This window comes from Schistocerca gregaria, chromosome 7 (genome assembly GCF_023897955.1).
Source record: "Schistocerca gregaria isolate iqSchGreg1 chromosome 7, iqSchGreg1.2, whole genome shotgun sequence".
Classification (NCBI taxonomy): domain Eukaryota; kingdom Metazoa; phylum Arthropoda; class Insecta; order Orthoptera; family Acrididae; genus Schistocerca; species Schistocerca gregaria.
Genome location: NC_064926.1, coordinates 355,590,988 through 355,611,851, shown reverse-complemented (window position 1 = coordinate 355,611,851; position 20,864 = coordinate 355,590,988). Strand labels below are relative to the sequence as shown.

The following is a 20,864-nucleotide window of genomic DNA, read 5'->3' as shown; positions in this document are numbered from 1 at the left end:
GGCCATGAACTAATGATGTCTCCGTAATTACCCAAGTCCACCACCAATTACATGAAATGCAAAAAAATTAAAAAAATAAAAATTAAACCAACTGATTTTCTCTATTTGCCCAAGCACGACAGTGAGAGTAACACGAGGCTTCTATTGGGTATACAAATGATCCTTAACCCAAGGGCTACACAAATTGACCAATAAAACTCTACTTAGGAGCACTAAAAAATCTCGTTTGTATATGCGAAATTTTCAAATATATTCTGAACGCATGCTGCCTCAAATACACCGACTATCATGAATTTCAGTTTCCGCTATTACCACTGTTATGTGCGGAACACTCTCTACACTAGTTGCAGTCTTATTCATACGGCCCCTTCAGATTGCACAGTGGGGATAGGCCGCAATGGTGGCCAATCATCGCTGTGCTCTCGGGAGAGGAGCGAGGCTCTCAGAATGAGGTGACAAAAGTCATGGGATACCGAAGTGCTCATATACACGTGGCGGTAGTATCACGTACCCAACGTAGAGAAAGACAGTGCTTTGGCGGGACTGTCGTTTCGACTCAGGTGAGTGGGTTTCCGATGTGATTATGGCCGCAAGACGGGAATTAACAGACTTTTACGAGGAGTGGTTATTGGAGCTAGATGCATGGGACATTTCATTTCGGAAATCGTTATTGAATTCAGTATTCCGAGGTCCACAGAGTCGAGAGAGTGCCGAGAATACCAAATTTCTGGTATTGCCTTTCTCCACGGACAACGCACTGGCCGACGGCCTTCGCTTCACTACCGAGAGCAGAGGCGTTTGCGTAGAGTTGTCAGTACTAACAGACAAACAACACTGTGAGACATAACCGCAGGAATCAATGTGAACCGTACGACGAAAGTAAACGTTAAACAGTATGGCGAAATTTGGTGTTAATGAGCTATGGAAGAAGACTAGAGAAGCGAGTACTTTTGCAAACGACACGATGTCACCTGCAACGCCCGTCCTGGGTTCGTGTCCATGTCGGTCGAAGTGTAGACAACAGGAAAACTGTGACCTGGTCAGATGGATCCAGGCATCAGTTTGTAGGAGTGGATGGTAGGGTTCGAGTGTGGCGCACACGCAACGAATCGAAGAAACCAATTAGTGAACTGGACACTGTGCGGTTTGGTGGCTCCATAATGGTGTGGGCTGTGTTTACATGGAACAGACTTGATTCTCTGGTTCACCTGAAACGATCATTGACTGTATATTTACATTGGGCTACTTGTAGACCATTTGCAGCCATTCATGGACTTTATGTTCTCAAGTAACAATGCGCCAAGTCCCCGTGGCACAGTTGTTTGCAGTTGATTTGAAGAACATTCTCAGCAATACTAGCCAACTACAGTACTGGCCATGAAAATTGCTACACCACGTAAATGACGTGCTACAGAAGTGAAATTTGACCGACAGGATGAAGATGTTGTGACAGGAAAATAATTAGCTTTTCAGAGCATTCACACAAAATTGGCGCCGGTGGCGACACCTACAACGTGCTGACATGAGGAAAGTTTCCAACCGATTTCTCATACACGAACAGCAGTTGACCGGCGTTGCTTGGTGAAACGTTGTTGTGATGGCTCGTGTAAGGAGAAGGAATGCGTACCATCATGTTTCCGACTTTGGTAAAGGTCGGATTGTAGCCTATCGCGATTGCGGTTTATCGTGTCGCGACACTGCTGCTCGCGTTGGTCGACATCCAATGACTGTTGGCAGAATGTGGAATCGATGGATTCAGGAGGGTAATACGAAACGCCGTGCAGGATCCCAACGGCCTCGTATCCTTTGCAGATGACTGGCATCTTATCCGCATGGCTGTAACGGATGGTGCAGCCACGTCTCGATCGCTGCGTCAACAGATGTGGACGTTTGCAAGATAACAACCATCTGCACGATCTGATCGCCGACGTTTGCAGCAGTATGGGCTATCAGCTCGGAGACCATGGCAGCGGTTACCCTTGACGCTGCATCACAGACAGGAACGCCTGTGATGATGTACTCAATGACGAACGTCGGTGCACGATTGGCAAAACGTCATTTTTTCGGATGAATCCAGGTTCTGTTTACAGCATCATAATGGACGCATCCGTGTTTGGCGACATCGCGGTGAACGCACATTGGAAGAGTGTATTCGTCATCGCCATACTGGAGTATCAGTCAGCGTGATGGTATGGGGTGCCATTGGTTACACGTCTCGATCACATCTTGTTCGCGTTGACGGCACTTTGCTGAGAAGACGTTACATGTGAGATGTGATACGACCCGTGGCTCTACGCTTCATTCGATCCCTGCGAAACCCTACATTTCAGCAGGATAATGCACGACCGCATACTGCAGGTCCTGTACCAGCCTTTCTGGATACAGAAAATGTTCGACTGCTGCCGAGGCCAGCACATTCTCCAGATCTCTCACCAACTAAAAACGTCTGGCAACGGTGGCCGCGCAACTGCCTCTTCACAATACGCCAGTCACTACTCTTGATGAACTGTGGTATCGTGTTGAAGATGTATGGGCAGCTGTGCCTGTACACGCCATCCAAGCTCTGTTTCACACAATGCCCAGTCGTATCAAGGCCATTATTACGGCCAGAGGTGGTTCTTCTGATCTATGCACTCAGATTGTGTGAAAATATAATCATATATCAGTTCATCTGTCCAATGAATATCCGTTTATCATCTGAATTTATACTTGGTGTACCAATTTTAATGGCCAGTAGTGTACTGAGCACCCATAGATCGCGTAACATGAATCCAATCGAACATTTGTGGCGCATAATCGAAAGGTCAGTCCGTGCACAAAATCGTGTACCGGCAATAGTTTCGCAGTTTCTCACTGCTTTAGAGGTACCATGGCTGAGTACTCCTACAGGGGACTTTCAAAGACTTGTTGAAGCCAAGCCACGTCGAGTCGCTACACTACGCGAGGCGAAGTTAGGAGTTATGCCGTGTCACCGCACTGTAATGTGGACGAGACGAGAGCGGGGCAGTGAGCGCCGGCGCGGTGCGGCGTCTTCTGCAGCAGGTGGTGACGGCGACGACGCTGAGCAAGGCGGACGGGTGGCTGGTGTGGGCGGGCGTGGCGGCGGGCGGCGGCGTGGCGCTGGGCGGCGCGCTGCTCGCCGTCGCGTGCAGCGTGTGCGCCGCCTGCAGGCCGGGGCGCGGCCGCCGACACCGCCACCGCGGCCGCCACAAGCGCCGCAAGCCTGGCTCCGCCGGGCTCAAGGGCAGCGTCAGCTTCACCGACCAGGAGAAGAAGCTGCTCGACGCCAGCATAACCACCACCGAGCGGCCCTCCTGCAGCGAGGGGCTCGCCGGCTCCCAGCCCGACATGGAGCTGCTCGAACAGCAGGTGAGCGCACCGTCATTGCAGCACCTAGTGTATACGGCGGCACCTCTCCTCCACCAGTCCTGCAACAAATTCGGCCATTACCAGGTGTACCGGTATGAAATGAGCATTAAGATACAAATGTGTCGTAGGGATAATTTGTTGTGAACGAGTCTTAAATTTTTTTTTTGTTGGTATGACATCTGTCAAAGATATTTAGTATACATCAAGTCATGGAACAAACAACATAATATGTTTTAATCCTGTTAACAATGTCGAATTTTGTACCAGAAAGTGATGATTTGTGTACTGTCTGCCATCGGATCGGGTTCCCCTAAAGGGCAGGCAGCAACACATAACAGCCACGCTACGTGAGAAACAAACCAACAGCCAAACAGGCGAAGACATCAGGTAAACACGCCGAAGATTCCAGTCGACTAATAGGAACCTTTCCTTGCATAGGGCGACGCGACATATCCGGCCACGGATTGCTACGCCGGGTTTCTATTGGCTCCAACTCACTATACAGGGTGTTACAAAAAGTACGGCCAAACTTTCAGGAAACATTCCTCACACAGAAATAAAGAAAACACGGTATGTGGACATATGTCCGGAAACGCTTAATTACCATGTTAGAGCTCATTTTAGTTTTGTCAGTATGTACTGTACTTCCTCGATTCACCTCCAGTTGGCCCAATTGAAGGAGGGTAACTACGACACAACATGTGGTTCATGCACGATGGAGCTCCTGCACATTTCAGTCGAAGTGTTCGTACGGTTCTCAACAACAGATTCGGTGACCGATGGATTGGTAGATGTGGACCAATTCCATGGCATCCACGATCTCCTGACCTCAACCCTCTTGACTTTCATTTATGGGGACATTTGAAAGCTCTTGTCTACGCAACACTGGTACCAAATGTAGAGACTCTTCGTGCTCGTATTGTGGACGGCTGTGATACAATACGCCATTCTCCAGGGCTGCATCAGCGCATCAGGGATTCCATGCGACGGAGGATGGATGCATATATCCACGCTAACGGAGGACATTTTGAACATTTCCTGTAACAAACGCTAGTACGTTCTGTTGCTGTGTGTTTCCATTCCATGATTAATGTGACTTGAAGAGAAGAAATAAAATGAGCTATAACACGGAAAGTAAGCTTTACCGGACACATGTCCACATAACATATTTTCTTTCTTTGTGTGTGAGGAATATTTCCTGAGAGTTTGGCCGTACCTTTTTGTAACACCCTGAATAGGCCCGGCCGGTCGAAGGCAGACCAGCCTTCGTCTACTGCTAATGGCAACCGAGATAGCAGAGTCTCCGAGAAGATATCACCGAAGCCTCTATACTGCAGCGCCGATCGAAGTACCAGCCGACCGAGAGGCCCACATCTCCGGCTAGATCGACGGACGTCTTATCTATTGTAGAGCCAGCTATTGCATTGTAGAAGAAGTTACGTTCAATAAACTGTTGGAGAATACAACAATTTGCGGAAAGCATTAATTTTTTGTTTTCATTTGATAAAAAGTGCTGCAGAGTCGCATCGAATGTTTCTCGAGGCATATGGTTATCGTGCTCTATCAGAAGCAACATGCAAAAGATGGTTTCAACGGTTCACAAATAATGATTTTGATGTAAGAAATGAAGAACCTTGAAGACCACCAAAAAAGTTCGAAGACGCCGAATTGCAAGCAATATTGGATGAAGATGATACTTTGAGTCAGAATCAAATGGCGGCAATGCTAAATGTTGCACAGCAGACAATTTCTGACCGTTTGAAAGCCATGGGAAAGATTCAAAAGTGTGGAAAATGGGTGACACATGAATTGAATGAAAGACAGATGGATAACCGAAAAAACATTTGTCAAATTTTTCTTCATAGACATGAAAAAAAATCAATTTTGCATCGAATTGTTACTGGCGATGAGAAACGGATTTATTTTAAGAATCCTAATCGGGAAAAATCATGGGTTAATCCGGTACAACCATCAACATCGATTGCAAAACCAGATCGATTCGGCAAGAAGACAATGCTCTGTGTTTGGTGGGATCAGAAATGTGCGGTGTATCATGAGCTTCTAAAACCCGGTGAAACTGGAAATACTAATCGCTACAGACAACAAACGATCAATTTGAACTATGCAGTGATAAAAAACGGACCAGAATGGATAAGAAGACGGGGCAAAGTAATGTTTCTTCACGACAATGCACCTGCACACAAAGCAAAACTGGTTCAGGATACAATCAAAACACTTGGCTGAGAGCTGCTACCTCACCGACTTATTCAACAGACTTGGCCCCTTCCGACTACCATTTGTTTTCATCAATAGGACACGCATTGGCTGAGGAAAAATTCGATTCCTACGAATAAGTCGAAAATTGGGTGTCTGATTGGTGGTTTGCTTCAAAAGACGAACATTTCTATTGGCGTGGTGTCCACAAACTGCCAGAAAGGTGATCAAAATGTATAGAAAGCAATGGTCAGTACTATGAATAAAATGTTTTTAATTTTCAGTTCAAAATTAGTGTTTCATTTGGACAAAAAAAAAAACGCTCATTTCATACCGGTACACCCAGTAATTGCACGAGGACTCATTTATATGACATTCCTGACCCCATTACCTCTGCGCTCAAGTCTACAACCACAATTTCTCCTTGTTAAGGTATGGAAACGTCTTTATACTAACTCTCGCTGTTTAAACCCTGCGTCAGAAATACTACCTACACTATAGGCAATAACTATAATAACAGGGTACCTAAGAAAACTACCATGGGTACCGGTATGAAAAGAGCCTTTTTTTGTGAAAATTAAACACTAATTTAGAACTGAAAATTAAAAACATTTTATTCAAAGTACTGATCATTGCTTTCTATATATTTTGATCACTTTTCTGGGAATTTGTGGACACCACGCCAATAGGAATGTTCGTCTTTTGAAGCAAACCACCAATCAGACACCCAATTTTCGAATATCTCTTCTGAACGGCGCGTTGGGAGGCATAAGAGATATGCTCAATAATGTTCATTTCTGAGGATTGTGGTGGCCAGTATATGTGTTTAAACACAGAATAGTATTCCTGGAGCCACTCTGCTGCAATTCTGGAGGTGTGGGATGTCTTATTGTCCCTCTGAAATTGCCCAGTTCTGTCGGAATGCTCAATGGACAGGAAAGGATGCAGGTGATCAGACAGGATGCTTACGTATGTGTCACCTTATCTAGACGTATCAGGGGACCCATATCACTCCAAATGCACACTCCCCACACAATACCTGAGCCTCCACCAGCGTGAACAGGCTACTGCTGACATGCAGGGTCCATGGGTGGTTTGTTGGTTGGTTGGTTTGGGGAAGGAGACCAGACAGCGAGGTCATCGGTCTCATCGGATTAGGGGACGGGGAAGGAAGTCAGCCGTGCCCTTTGAAAGGAACCATCCCGGCATTTGCCTGGAGCGATTTAGGGAAATCACGGAAACCTAAATGAGGATGGCCGGACGCGGGATTGAGCCTTCGTCCTCCCGAATGCGAGTCCAGTGTCTAACCACTGCGCCACCTCGCTCGGTGCAGGGCCCATGGATTCATGTAGTTGTCCCCACACCCGTACACGTCCATCCGCTCGTTACATTTTGAAACGAGACTCGTCCGACCAGGAAACACGTTTCCTGTCATCAACATTCAAATGTCGGTGTTTTCGGGCCCAGGCGAGGCGTAAATCTTTGTGACGTGCAGTCGTCAAGGGAACACAAGTGGGCCCTCGGATCGATGATGTTTCGTTGAACGGTTCGCACGTTGACACTTGCTGATGGCCCAGTATTGAAATCTGCAGTAATTTGCGGATTGCGGAAGGAGTTAACTTCTGTCAGGTTTAATGACTCGCTTCAGTCGTTCTTGGTCCTATTCTAACAATATCTTCTTCCGGCCGCAGCGAAATAGCAGATTTGATGTTTTACCGGATTTCTGATATTCATAGTACACTAGTGAAATGGTGGTATGAGAAAATCGCTATTTCATCGCTGCCTCGAAGATGCTGCGTCAAATCTCTCGTGCGACTTTTATAACACCTATTTTAAACTCACTTGATACCCAGACATTGTAGCACCAGTAACTGATCTAACAACTGCGGCAGAAAATTTTTGTCGTACATAGGCGTTGCCGACCGTAGCACCGTAAGCTACCTGTTTCCATATCTGTGTATTTGAATATCAGTTTCTTTGGCGCTTCAGTATACGACCGGTTTGGGGGGATTTTAAAATTCCGTCTGGTGTATGAAACTGTAACGTACAGAAGAGAGGAGGAACAAATATAATTCAACATATCTGTAAAAAATAGAACAGCAAGTTACCAAAAGAAGACAACTTACAATTTGTATTTAGTAACACATAATATGCGATCGGGCTTGTCACTGCAGGAGCTCCAAACCACTGCTCGAAATCACTGCATGTTGACAGAACTAGGAAAAAGGGGAGGGCCCAATAATCAAACTGATCCTAAAATGTAACGTTCGGGCGGATGGGACGGAGGAAACAGAAGCTGAGAACAAACGCTGTACTCAGACTGTCTGCCGCCGTGCCGGCACACGGTAGGGACGCCGACCTCAACTGAATGGAGGGCCACACCGAAGGTCTGGAGGGGCAGTACTTCGCAGCTGCCAGCCGTTTACAGGCAAGTAAACTGATGTAATCAGTGAAGATATAGTTGATCTGTAGAGACTGGTCCGAGCGCTCATTTAAGAACATAATACAATATGAACGAGTTCTTCTATGCCGAGAGGCTAAATAAGTCTCCGACATGTGACCTTTTTAGGTTAAAATGGCTCTAAGCACTGTGGTACTTAACATCTGAGGTCATCAGTCTCCTGGACTTGGAACTATTTAAACCTAAGGACATCACACACATCCATGCCCGAGGCAGAATTTGCACCTGCGACCGCAGCAGCAGTGCGGTTCCGGACTAAAGCGCTTAGAACCGCTCGGCCACAACGGCCTGCGACCTTTACAGGAAAAAAGTCAATTTCACATAGGTAAAATGAATGAACAAGGGCTAGAAACAGTAACGACATTGATAAAAATTAATTGTAGCACATACCTTGTTAAGTAAATGGTTACGTGTATTACGCATTATGGGCTCGAGTGACGGAAGATGAAATACATAAACACCATCACGAATCTAAAATGTGGGTGTAATAACGTAAGCAGTGAAATAATGAACAAACGTGATCAGGCTGGCTGCTGTAAATTATGCAAAACAAATAATGATATGGAAATATGGCTAACACACAAGGAACTAAACGAATGGGAGAAAAATAAGCCTAAACCTGACGGACTTGTAAAAATATGTGCCATAACAGGCAACAAGGCAATGGTACATTGAGAAAATGAGTGAATAGGAGATTATACATAAAAAGCCTTGATAAAATGTTATGGTTAGATAAACCATACCGATTGAATCATCGTTTATGTAAGAAACAATACGGGTTCAAGTAATAGTACAATGTCTGTTGCGTACTGTATCCAATTTATTATGAGAAGAGTACATACAAATAAGATTTGAAGAATCATGACGGAATCATGTAATGTCTTTCATGGCTCGCATAGCAAAACGAGTCGTTAGCGGAATTGGTGTACAGCCACTCACTGTCCTATTGTGGTATTGCATTATTTTTACTTTGTCCAAACGCCGTTCTTTCTGATTCTCTTCGGCCTTTATTTTGTTAGGGTTTGTAGTTCTTGCAGTGACACTGTCACCCACTCTTCTGGCAACGCACTTTTCAGCTCACGTACATCCTCGAACTGCCTCCCATTGCGATAAACACGCCCCAACGGTATTCCACAGGGTTCATATACGGGCTACGTGCAGGCCAGGGCAAGGCATCGACATCTTTGTCGGCAGTAGCAGAAACACGAACAAATGTATTATGTTGTTCAAACATTGGACTTCCGTTCCCTCGGTCCTCATATCCCCTGTAGTTATGTCAAGAGTAGTACTTCGGGCACTTTCAGTCTCAGAAGTGAAATGAAATAGCAGCTAACTAAAAAAACATTTCATAACGGTAAACGATCAGAAAATGTGTGGACTACCTCAGACTCACGGAGACATGCCTATAGGGTATTCAACATTTTGTTATCAATAACAAAATACAACCTTCTTAGCAACAATGGTTATAATGACGAAAATACCACACTTTATTACATGTTCGATAGTAACATGGTGGTGATGACTGTTATTCAAAAGCAGAGCACTTTAAAAAACATACTAATAACTTTCGTCCACGGTCACAATATCTACCCTTATAGTACTTGGGCATCTCATCAACAAAGCTTTCGAAGCCACAACAGTGCTCTGTATCATTTCCTTTGCTCTCCTCTTGTCCGAGTCATCACTCTTCTCACTGGTTGATGCAGCCTACCGTGAATTACTCACCTGTGTAAACCACTCCATTTCAAGGCAGCACTTCTCCCCTCTTCATGACCGAGCGAGGTGGCGCGGTGGTTAGCACACTGGACTCGCATTTGGAAGGACGACGGTTCAATCCCGCGACCGGCCATCCTGATTTAGGTTTTCTGTGATTTCCGTAAATCGCTCCAGGCAAATGCCGGGATGATTCCTTTGAAAGGGCACGGCCGACTTCCTTCCCCATCCTTCCCCAATCCTATAAGACCGATAACCTTGCTGTTTGGTCTCTTCCTCCAAACAACCCTCGTCATGAATTATTTCTGGATGTATTACAATCTCTATCAGTTTGGTTTTAGGAAAGATAAAGGCATCAGACAGTCTTTTCTGACGTTGCGGTTGATAGTGGAAGAAGGTCTAAAGGCAAATCAAGATACGTTCATAGGATTCGTCGACCTGGAAAAAGCCTTCGACTATGTAAAATGGTGCAAAATGATCGAAATTTTGAGAAAAATAGGGTAAGCTATAGGGAGAGACGGGTAATATACAATATGTACAAGAGCCAAGAAGTGGACGACCATAAACGACGAGCTCGTCTTAAAAAGGATGTAAGACAGAGATGTAGTCTTTCGCCACTGCCGTTCAGAATATACTTCGAAGAAGCGCTAACGGATATAAGGAAGGTTCGACAGTGGAATTTAAATTAAAAATGAAAGGATATTAATGATAAGATTCGCTGATGACATTTGTATCCCCAGTAACATGAAGAAAAATTGCAGAATCTGCTGAATGGAATAAACAGTCTAATGAGTTTAGAATACGGATAGAGAATAAATCGGAGAAAATTGAAACTAATGAGAAGTATTTTAAATGAGAACTCCGAGAAAATATCAGGATAGTGATAACGAAGTGTATAAAGGTAAAGGAATAGTGTTGCCTAGGCAACAAAATAACCCGTGACGGACATAGGAAGGATGACACAAGAAGCAGATTGGTACTGACGAAAAGCGAGTTGTTGGCCAAGAGAAGTCTTCTAGTAACAAACATAGGCCTTAATTTGATGAACATGTGTTTGGATCACAGGTTTGTAACTCAGAGAGACATGGACTGTGGGAAATCCAAGCATGTGGGATGTTGCTTCTACTGAACAATGTTGGAAATTAGGAAAACTGATACAGTAAGGAATGAGGAGGTTTCCCGAATAATCGACGAGGAAAGGAAAATAATGAAAACACTGAGAAGAAGACGAAGGTACAGGACGAAAGGCAATCAGGGAATAACTTCCATGATACTAGAGGGAGCTGCAGATGGAATAAAACTGTAGAGGGAGGCAGAGATTGGAATACATCCAACAAATAACTGACCACTTAGGTCGCAAGTGCTACTCTGAGATGGAAGTTTGGCTCAGGAGAGGAATTCGTGGCGGGCCACATCAAACCAGTCACATGGCTAATGACCCAAAAGAAAGAACAAATAGAATTCTATTCACTTATTGTCTCATTTCACCTTTTGATACAAGAAACCTTAAAGTGGTCTGATGCTGGACGGAAATACATTGTCTTCAATAAAAAGTAGTGCTTAGCCGTGTATTGTATAATCCAATTAAGCAGTTATCCCATCTTGAGATTGAAGTAAATCATAGTGCAAGATTGACATTCTGCGATATTGGCAGTGAGGAGGTACATCTACATCTTCGTGAGAACTCTGCTATTCACAATAAAGTGCCTGGCAGAGGGTTCAATGAACCACCATCAAGCTGTCTCTCTACCGCCCCACACTCGCACGGCACGCGGGAAAAACGAGAACTTAAATTTTTCTGTGCGAGCCCTGATTCCTCTTATTTTATCGTGATGATCATTACTCCCTATGTAGGTGGGCGCCTACAGAATGTTTTCGCAATCGAAGGAGAAACCTGGTGATTGAAATTTCATGAGAACATCTCATCGCAACGAAAAACGCCTTTGTTTTAATGATTGCCACTGCAATTCACGTATCACTTCTATGACACTATCTCCCCTGTTTCGCAATAATACAAAAAGAGCTGCCTTTCTTTGTATTTTTTCGATGTCATCCATCAGTCCCACGTGATGCGGATCCCACACAGCACAGCAGTACTCCAGAATAGGGCGGACAAGCGTGGTATAAGCAGTCTCTTTAGGAGACCTGTTGCACCTTCTAAGTGTTCTGCCAATGAATCGCAGTCGTTGGTTTGCTCTACCCACAATATTATCTATGTGATCGTTCCAATTTAGGTTAGTTGTAATTGCAATTTCTAAGTATTTAGTTGAACTTACAGCCTTCAGATTTGTGTGACTTATCGCGTAATCGAAATTTAGCTGATTTCTTTCAGTACTCATGTAAATAACTTCACACTTTTGCACCATACAGATATCTTATCTGAATCATGTTGCAAGTAGTTTTGATCATCTGATGACTTTACAAGACGGTAATTGACACCATCACCTGCAAACAATCTAAGACGGCTACTCAGATTGTCTACTATGTCGTTAATATAGATAAGGAACAATAAAGGGCCTATAACACTTCATTGGGGAATGCCGGATAATACTTCTTTTTTACTCGATGCCTTTCCGTCCGTACAAAAGACAGATTCATGTCAAAGGTTTTAAAAACCTCTCTTGATGCTGTGTAAGTATAAGCGAAGATAGTGTCTCATCGAGAGAGCTGGTACAGCAGTCGAATCACTTCACTTGTTCTCGGAAGCAGGGCTGCAAATATACTTTCTGTAACCCTGATACATATTTTTCCCGACTTCCCAAAATCAAATAAGGCGAAAAGGATCCTTCGAAAATGTTGCAATCGATTTCCTTCTTCACACTTGCCTTTTCTGCGATTCTTGTCTGTCCCTCATCACACAAAGGGCAACGAACTTCATCATTTCTTATTTCGGGCCCTGATTAACTGCAGTTGTTGTGCGTGTTATGGGCGCTGCTACTATGTTTGTTCTAGTTACTGGGGAGCAGCTGGGTGGTATTCGCTGGGGGTATGTTACCGAATGAAAACCTCGGTTAACTTATTAAGTGCAACATCTATCTCAGAACTGAGAATTTCCGTTAATATAAATTCGCCATACAGCATTTTTGCCAACACCAGTCTTTCAGTTATTTCTTATTTATTTTTATATTTGTGTTCAGCTGGAGCTCTCAGAAGTACCGGCCAGTTCTTTTGAATCTCATTAATGACGAATATGTGCTTTGAGTGGCCATTTCTCTTAGTAACCAAGTTTCTCAGACTTTGTTTGTGTTGAAGCCTGTTATTTTCGATTCTTCTTCTCTGTTTAAGTATTCTTACTCATCGTAGAACTTTAATTTAGGTGAACACTTTTTTGGATGTCAGCTGCCCCTCACCCTATTTTAATGCTTTTTCCACTTCTTCCTGCTACCTTTGGTGTTATCATAAACACTAATAACATTAAGCTGTTCTCTGATCATTCTTATCGAATAACTTATATCCTATGATTGATACAAAGATTTATCTGCTGCTTTTTCGTCCTTTTGGGTAACTACCGATGTTTCACTGTAATGGAGTAGAACTGGTAGAGCCATAATTGTATAAAATTTGAATATTGTGTCTCTTTTTATTTAAGAATACGTTTAACTGTTCTGGCAACGATTAGCTTAGCTCGTTGTCGTAGTTATCACTGACTTTTACATCCAGAATAGCTGCAGTGAGGAATTAGTTCGACTGACTTATTAGCAGAAGCTACTTTTTATCTATTTCAGCATATGTGAATTCAAAGCCAAAATAGCCAACTGTGCCTGCTGGCTCAGTTGAGGCAATCGGGACCGACCGACTGCCGTGTCGTCATCTGCCAAGGGCGGCACTCGCACGCTGTATGGAGGGGTGTGGGTCGGCAAACTTCGAGCCATTGCTTCCCAATCAAGCAGTTCCACACTTGCCATCACGAGTCTGAATGCATCCCATTCCAGTCCTCCAACCAAAGAAAATCCCCTGGCAGTAACGAGAATCGAACCCAGATCCTCCGCATGGCACCCAGAAACACTGATCAGAAGCTTTGGAGACTGACTGCTTGTGAATGCCAGTACTTCTTCTTCGTCCATTGATTTGTAGTCTGAGTAATCCTGAATTGCAGCCTGTGTTGATTGTCATCTACAACTAGAAGATCGTCGCCAATAATAAACATATGACATGTCGTGCTGCCCTCAGTGTTTACTCTTTTACGTTTGACAATTTTTTTTCCATTATAAAGGATCGTCTAATGAGTAGTGCGAGAAACGTAATGGGAATGCCAAAACTGCGAATGATATGGCAACAGTGTGTTGTTCTACTTATGTAGACCGGTGTGTTCATCCCTTCCAGATGCTGAGTCTCAGTTTCAACTCCGTACAGACATCAGGCGATTTTTAAGAGCACCATCAGTGAAGTTGTGTTTTTGTTGTGTGCTAGGAAAATGGGACAACCTAATTCAGAGAAATGCGATCTAGCTTTGTGTTAAACGTGGGAAATCCTCAAGTGTGACCTTCGAAAATTTCAGACAAGGCCATGGGGAACATTCCTTACCGAGAGCACAAGTTTTTCGCTGACACAAATCACTTTTGGAACGCCGGGAACACGTTGAACATGAACCTCGTTCAAATTAGCAAATCAACGATCAAAACATTGCTGATCTGCTTTTTTCGACAGTAGGAGTATCGTGCGTGCAGAATTTGCTCCTTCTGGACAAAATGTCAACCAAGTGTTATACACAGATGTCCTTGAAAGGATAAGGAAAAGGATGAATCGAGTGAGACGGGACATTGCAGACAAGTGGATGGTGCATCATGACAACGACCCATGTCACACGACCTTAATTCACGGAATTTTTGACCTCAAAACACATTCCTGATGTTCCAGAGCCCCCGTATTCACCTGATACGAGTTTTTGAGACTTTTCTGTTTTCTAGAAATTGAAAAGCTGAAAAGGACATAATTTTGGGACTCTGGAGAAGATTAAAAGGAATGTGAACGACATCTTAAAGGTCCTACCAGTTGAAGGCTTTCAGCGCTGCTACCTAGACTTGAAACAACGACTCCGCCGCTGTATAGTTGTCAAAAGGAACTACTCTGAAGGGCATAATGTTGTTTAAAAAACAGAAAAACTTTGGTAGACAAACACCCAGTATTATTGGTTTTTTCATATATCGAGTATCTACAAGAAGGAAAAATTAAAAATTCGATCACTCGAGGGAGGTTCATGCATGTGCCTATATAGCAGCGAGTTTACATTTCTGGAGGCTCACACTGTCATCAGACTGGAGTTTCCATCTCCAGGACAACTACTCTGAGTGCCTCTTTATAAACAGCTGCGAACCACTTCGCCGTAAATCCTCTCCGTGCCCGCTCCCGTCTGGGGCGTTCTTAAGTGTCCGTAGCTCGCTCTCGGAGTTAGCGTGTTGACTGGGCTGGACCGCCGCTCTGCCGTCCGAGTGGTGCTCCAGTAGTCCTCCACTTTCACTTTTACTGGCTGCTCGGCTGCTGCTCTCTTCTGTTTGGCGAAGACTTTACTTCCTTCGGCTTCTTTCTCCTCCTAAAGACTCGCTTCGACTACGTCCTCTCAATCACCTCTCTCCTCAATCGCCATCGCCCCTCTTACCTCTACTACCTCTCTCTCTGTCTCTGCCCTCCCTTCCTTCCGTCCATCTCTCTCGGTCTCCCTCTCGCACTCCTCTCTCTCACACCTCCTTCCCTCGCTCCCCCATTCCGTCTCTCTCTCTCTCTCTCTCTCTCTCTCTCTCTCTCTCTCTCTCTCTCTCTCGGTCTCCCTCCGTCGCCCCATCCCACTCTCTCTATCTTTATCTCTCTCTCTCTCCCTCTCTCTCTACACAGTGTTTTTTATTTGTAAATGTACATTTTGCACCTAAGAAATAGTGTGTAATGTTTATAGTGAAGAATAAAAATATATACCTCATGAACAAAAACTAGCGCTTTCGGACTTCCTCACATACTAGCAGTACAACAATGTCTGTCACAAAATTTAGTCCTGCGCATATTGAAGCCAGTAAATGGACGTTAAAGACTGGCAGTCTGGCAACACAGAAATCAAATTTGGGTTAGCGTACAAGAGGTCAGGGTTGGATTCTGGGGCTAGGCGTATTTGTTTTTATTTGCTAAATGAAGTTGCACGGTATCTCGTGACTTAATCGTCATACAGCGATAACAGTGAGTCTTCTACGAAACATTTGCACTTACACACAACGAACACAGAAATGAAATAACAGTCGTATTCACTGGTCAGCATTTAAAGCAGCCTTTTACGCGTCATGGACGTGAATAATTTCACATCACTGCATGTACTAGCTCCAATTCTGTTATCTGTATACATTCCCCATATGGTCCCCATGATTGGTACGAATTATTATTCTTGACACGTTCAGGTATAACGTTTGGTTACGGCCTTACATCACAAGAAGGGCTACCAACTTACTTCACAAATAATTTTCAAACATGTACTATGTAAATGTCTTGTAATTGACGCTTAAAAACGATGTGTGCAACAGTATTATAGGGCAGAGTGACATAGGCAAATAAACAGAAATACGCCTCGACCCAGAAACGAACCTACGACTCCTTTATGCTAACCCAGAACGCTATCCACTGCACGAACTCCACAGCAGTACTCCTATATGTTGAAAGAGGCAGTAACCGCACTTGTGATGACAGTGTTGTCAGATTGCCAACCTTTAACGCCCATTTACTGCCGGAAATACGAGCAGGACAAAATTTTGTGAAAGACATTTTTGCTTTGCTAGTATGCGAGGAATCGCGCTGCAAAAAGCGAGAGCGTGAATTTTTCTTCACCCTGTATATATATGACATAAATTTCTTCATTATTTACATTAGACACTAATTTTGTCTGACACACATACACACACACACACACACACACACACACAAACACACACACACACACACACACACACACACACACACACACACACACACACACACACTACCAGTGATACGTGTGGACTCATCCGGCCCAGTAGATCCAAACATCGTTTAATTGCAAGTTAAATCTCGTCTCTCGTCCAACAGATGTTGAAGTTGGCTGCTCGTTTGTTTTTCTAGCACTGAACAAAAAGTTTCAAGTAAACATTGGTCACAAGAAAAGACTAGTTAAAAGTTGAACGAAAGAGAGTATCAGTATGTGTTTTAGGAAAATATGTTACAGCTGAAATGAGCGGTCTCTCTTCCGGATACTTACGTAAAAAATGAAAAGAAAATTCACGCCGTCATATTGGAGACGAATGATGAGCTCTTACCAAATCATGCTTCTCGTAGCTACAATAATTGGAATTCGATAGATTCGGAGAGTAGATTGTACGAATCACCAAGCAGTTCTGAACAATATAGGAGGGATTTTTGGAAAATGAGGTCCAATCAATCGCAGAATGGAAACCACAGCGAAAATGAAAAATGTTTTATTTGAAACAGTTAGCTATACCTCCCAGCTGCTTCTCTAGAAAGTATCCTCTCCGGCTTAGACATTCGTCGCAGCACTGTACCAAATTTCCAATACCTTCACCACAGATTGCAGCCGCTTTTGCTTCCTGCCAATTCCCTATGCTGATCTGAAGCGACAGTCTGTGCCAAAACGTTGTCTTCATAACCAGCGATTCACTCGAGCAGAGATGAAAATCAGAGTGGGGCCCAGTGCGGGCTGTATGGTGGGTGATCAAAAGCTTTCCATCTAATATGCTGCAGCAACTTCCTCATTTCCCCTGCAGTGTCCGGCTGAGAATTGTCATGAAGAAGGAAACGCGTGACCGTTACGTTTTGTGGGCTGCATGAAATCGGGCGAAATCTCCCACATCACTCATACTTGAAGGGAGACACTATATTCTTGTTATCTCTACATTCTCTCTTTGTGTTCAGAACTGAAAAGAGTAACGTGATGTGATCGTTCGGCATACTAGAGACGCTTTCTAACAAATCAGTGCAAACCATCGTCGGATTTCCACTGTAGTTCCATTTCACTACCGGTCACACCTTAAGTCCGAATAAACTTCGCATAAATCTACAACTACCAAAAGGCTTCCATTTTGACTGAAAGTGAGTGTACTTTGTGATCTATTCGACAACAATTACTTTATTGTAACCTTCTTCAATGCTGACAAAACTGCTGTGCATTTTTCAGGAGCAGTGAGGATTATCGTACAGTTCGCTATTTTGAATAAATAACTTAGGCTTCCGTTAGAATCACCTGCAAACATATAATGTCCAGTTTCAGACAATACTCTTCAAACAATGCTATTCCATCAAGCTACAGCAAGTCGTTCTGCTTGGATATCAGTGAATCGGTTTTTCGAAATTAGCTGGTTTTATTATTGAAAATTTGAAAACTGCTCTGGATCCTCGGTACGGAGCTCACACACTAATTGCAGGCACCGAAATTTTCACGTCTCAAAATCCACTCGCAAACCCACTCAGAACGTTTTATCTTATTTTCTAATACCTCTGGAATAATTATACAGGCGGCGATTTTGCGTTTCGAAGCTTTCAACATGAAAAGCAGAATGAAACATATGTACTACACAGGACACATCTGAATGTCTGATGCTATTTCTGTTAGATGTAAACGTATATAAGCGGGCCGGACATTTATTACAGATTATAAAATTTTATGATGAAAGTGTCAGATGTAAACATACCTTAAGATATGTATATCCACGTCTCTGTTTCTTCCGTCCCAACGCCCTACGTTCTGCTTAATGTTGAAATCTCTGCAAGCAGTTTATAATTCTGTGTTGAAGCGCTGAATATATGGCGAAGATGATCAGCTATTCTGTGGTGTAATTAACGACTTCGTAGTCATATTTTTTTATTTTTTTATTTTATTTATTTATTTATTTATTTATTTTGAGACTTCATCCAAGGGTGCGATTCCTCGATGACAAAAGTCTGACGGTAGAACTGAAAGAGTAGAACAACTGTCCTTAATAGCATATTTAGGTATCACAATGACTATAAAATTAGGCTTAACTTTAGCGTTTCTGTTCTTATCTGCACTATAACAGGAATGAATTTTGTTTTCTCTCTACAAGGATAAAAAATGCAATTCTGTGATCTGCACTTTTGACACAAAGGCTAACTGAAGTGCGTGTTTTATAGCCCGAATAAATACCGCGACCTACAGGAGCACTACAGTTAGCCAGTGCAAAAGAGCTACATAACTCTCGTTATAAATAACAGGCTGGAACGTACAATACACACATATTATCTGCACTGTTGCATTTGCGGGACTGATAACATTCAACGAATTCATCAGTTCACGCCCCGATAAAAAATGTTTCCTCAAAATTCCTTGCGACTTTATAGTGCAATGGTAGGAATAATTAAACACATCTGTATTAAACTATAACCTTTTTCATGACATGTAGACAGCAAATTAATGTATTAACATTTCAGTGTCGCTCACGATTTCTTACAACACACCTAATACAAGATAATGGACTTAACAAAAATCTAAATATTCATGAGAGGTTTGCACGTAAAGTTTCTTTAAACGTACACTGACTAATACTGCATTAACACCAGTTTGTTGTGCCACTGATGTCTTCTCAAGTTGATGTGATAAACATCTACCAGAAAAACGTAATATCGTGGAAACCCATACTTCCATTGAGATACAGGCGCTCTCTCCCCAATATAGTGTAAATATTGGTACTTGCAGCTCTGCTGATACAGAAGTCTGAAATTTCTCATATTTACTTTATACATAAATGTAGCTCTGGAGTCTGTTTATTCTCAAACTGGAGCTATTCGCATCGCATTTACACATAGCTTTCACTGATACGGCGAATTCTGTGTACACTCTGATACGCGCAAGCTAACATTTTTATACACTGCTCACTTGAAAATTCCTTCATCGTACCGGCCTTTGCGATGCCATTTTAATTAACAGTCTTTCAACTTTCTTCACGATACCCTCCCGCAGCCGGCGCTTTAGTTCAGCGCGTTCGGTCAAGGAGTTGGACATGATGAGTTTTCATCGACAGGCTTCAAGAGACATCATGCGACGTCCAGAGAGAACCGGTCTCTCCAAAGGATAAAGACGACGAGGAATCAAACAGAAATAGAGCAGAGCGCGGTGAAAGGTCTGCTTCCGGGACACCGAAGGAAGCGACGGAACTGGGTGCAATTCGCCCGGTGGATGAACGACTGGGGTCGGTGTGCTCGCCAGCGTGGAAGTGGTTTTTAGGCGGTTTGCTCACGTCCCTTTCGTTGAATACATGGCTGGTACCCACGTTCCGTCCACACACACGATACGCAAATATGTAAGAAACAATCTCACACTGTACTCTAGACCAGTGTTTTTCAATTTGTGGATCGTGAAAAGTCTTCCTTGGTGGATTGTGGTCACAGAAGTGACTTCAGTTTAATCACTTTCAGTGATACAACCCGCATTTACAGCGTGGTCGATAACATCCGTTTCATAGCGATCACCTGCTCAGCCGATAACATATGTTTCATAACGATCACCTACTCTGGTAGAAATACCACACGGAAGTGACAAGGTTTTGTGAAAGCACATCGTAAAATGGCTCACGTTCAGATGTAGTACTTATTTTAAGTAATGAATAAAAATTTAATTTAAACATGTTGAAAGCCTCAAATACGCAGAGACTTCCAGCATTGAGAAGTGACACGATGTCTATCGAATTCTTCCCGCATCTGCGGAACTGAACTAGAGCGGCGAGGTTCACTAAGTCCTGTACAGACTATATTCAAAATTCAACTCTAGAGCCGGCCGTTGGTGGCCGAGCGGTTCTAGGCGCTTCCGCCTGGATCCACGGGACTTCTACGGTCGCAGTTTCGAATCCTGCCTCGGGCATGGATGTGTGTGATGTCCTTAGGTAAGTTAGGTTTAAGTGGTTCTAAGTTCTGTGGGACTGATGACCTCAGATGTTAAGTCCCATAGTGCTCAGAGCCATTTGAAACCATTCAACTCCAGAGATTTGCGCGGCGAAGGGAAGGACCACATTAATTTGCAGGAAGAAACGGAGGTGTGAGGGCAGAGTTTTGTGCAGTACTGACAAACTTAATTTTCGTGACGATCATCTGCTGTGGTAAAAAATACCACTCGGATCTAGAAAAATTCGTG

General features: G+C 43.5%; 1 protein-coding gene across 1 annotated transcript in view; it reads left to right on the top strand.

Annotated features, from left to right (window-relative positions):
• LOC126281654 (leucine-rich repeat-containing protein 24-like) overlaps positions 1-20,864 on the top strand; it is a 354,700-nt gene that overhangs the window by 294,627 nt on the left and 39,209 nt on the right. The window contains exon 7 of the mRNA XM_049980790.1: positions 3,040-3,369. Coding sequence (XP_049836747.1) covers positions 3,040-3,369 — 330 coding nt within the window. The remainder of the gene's footprint in view (positions 1-3,039; positions 3,370-20,864) is intronic.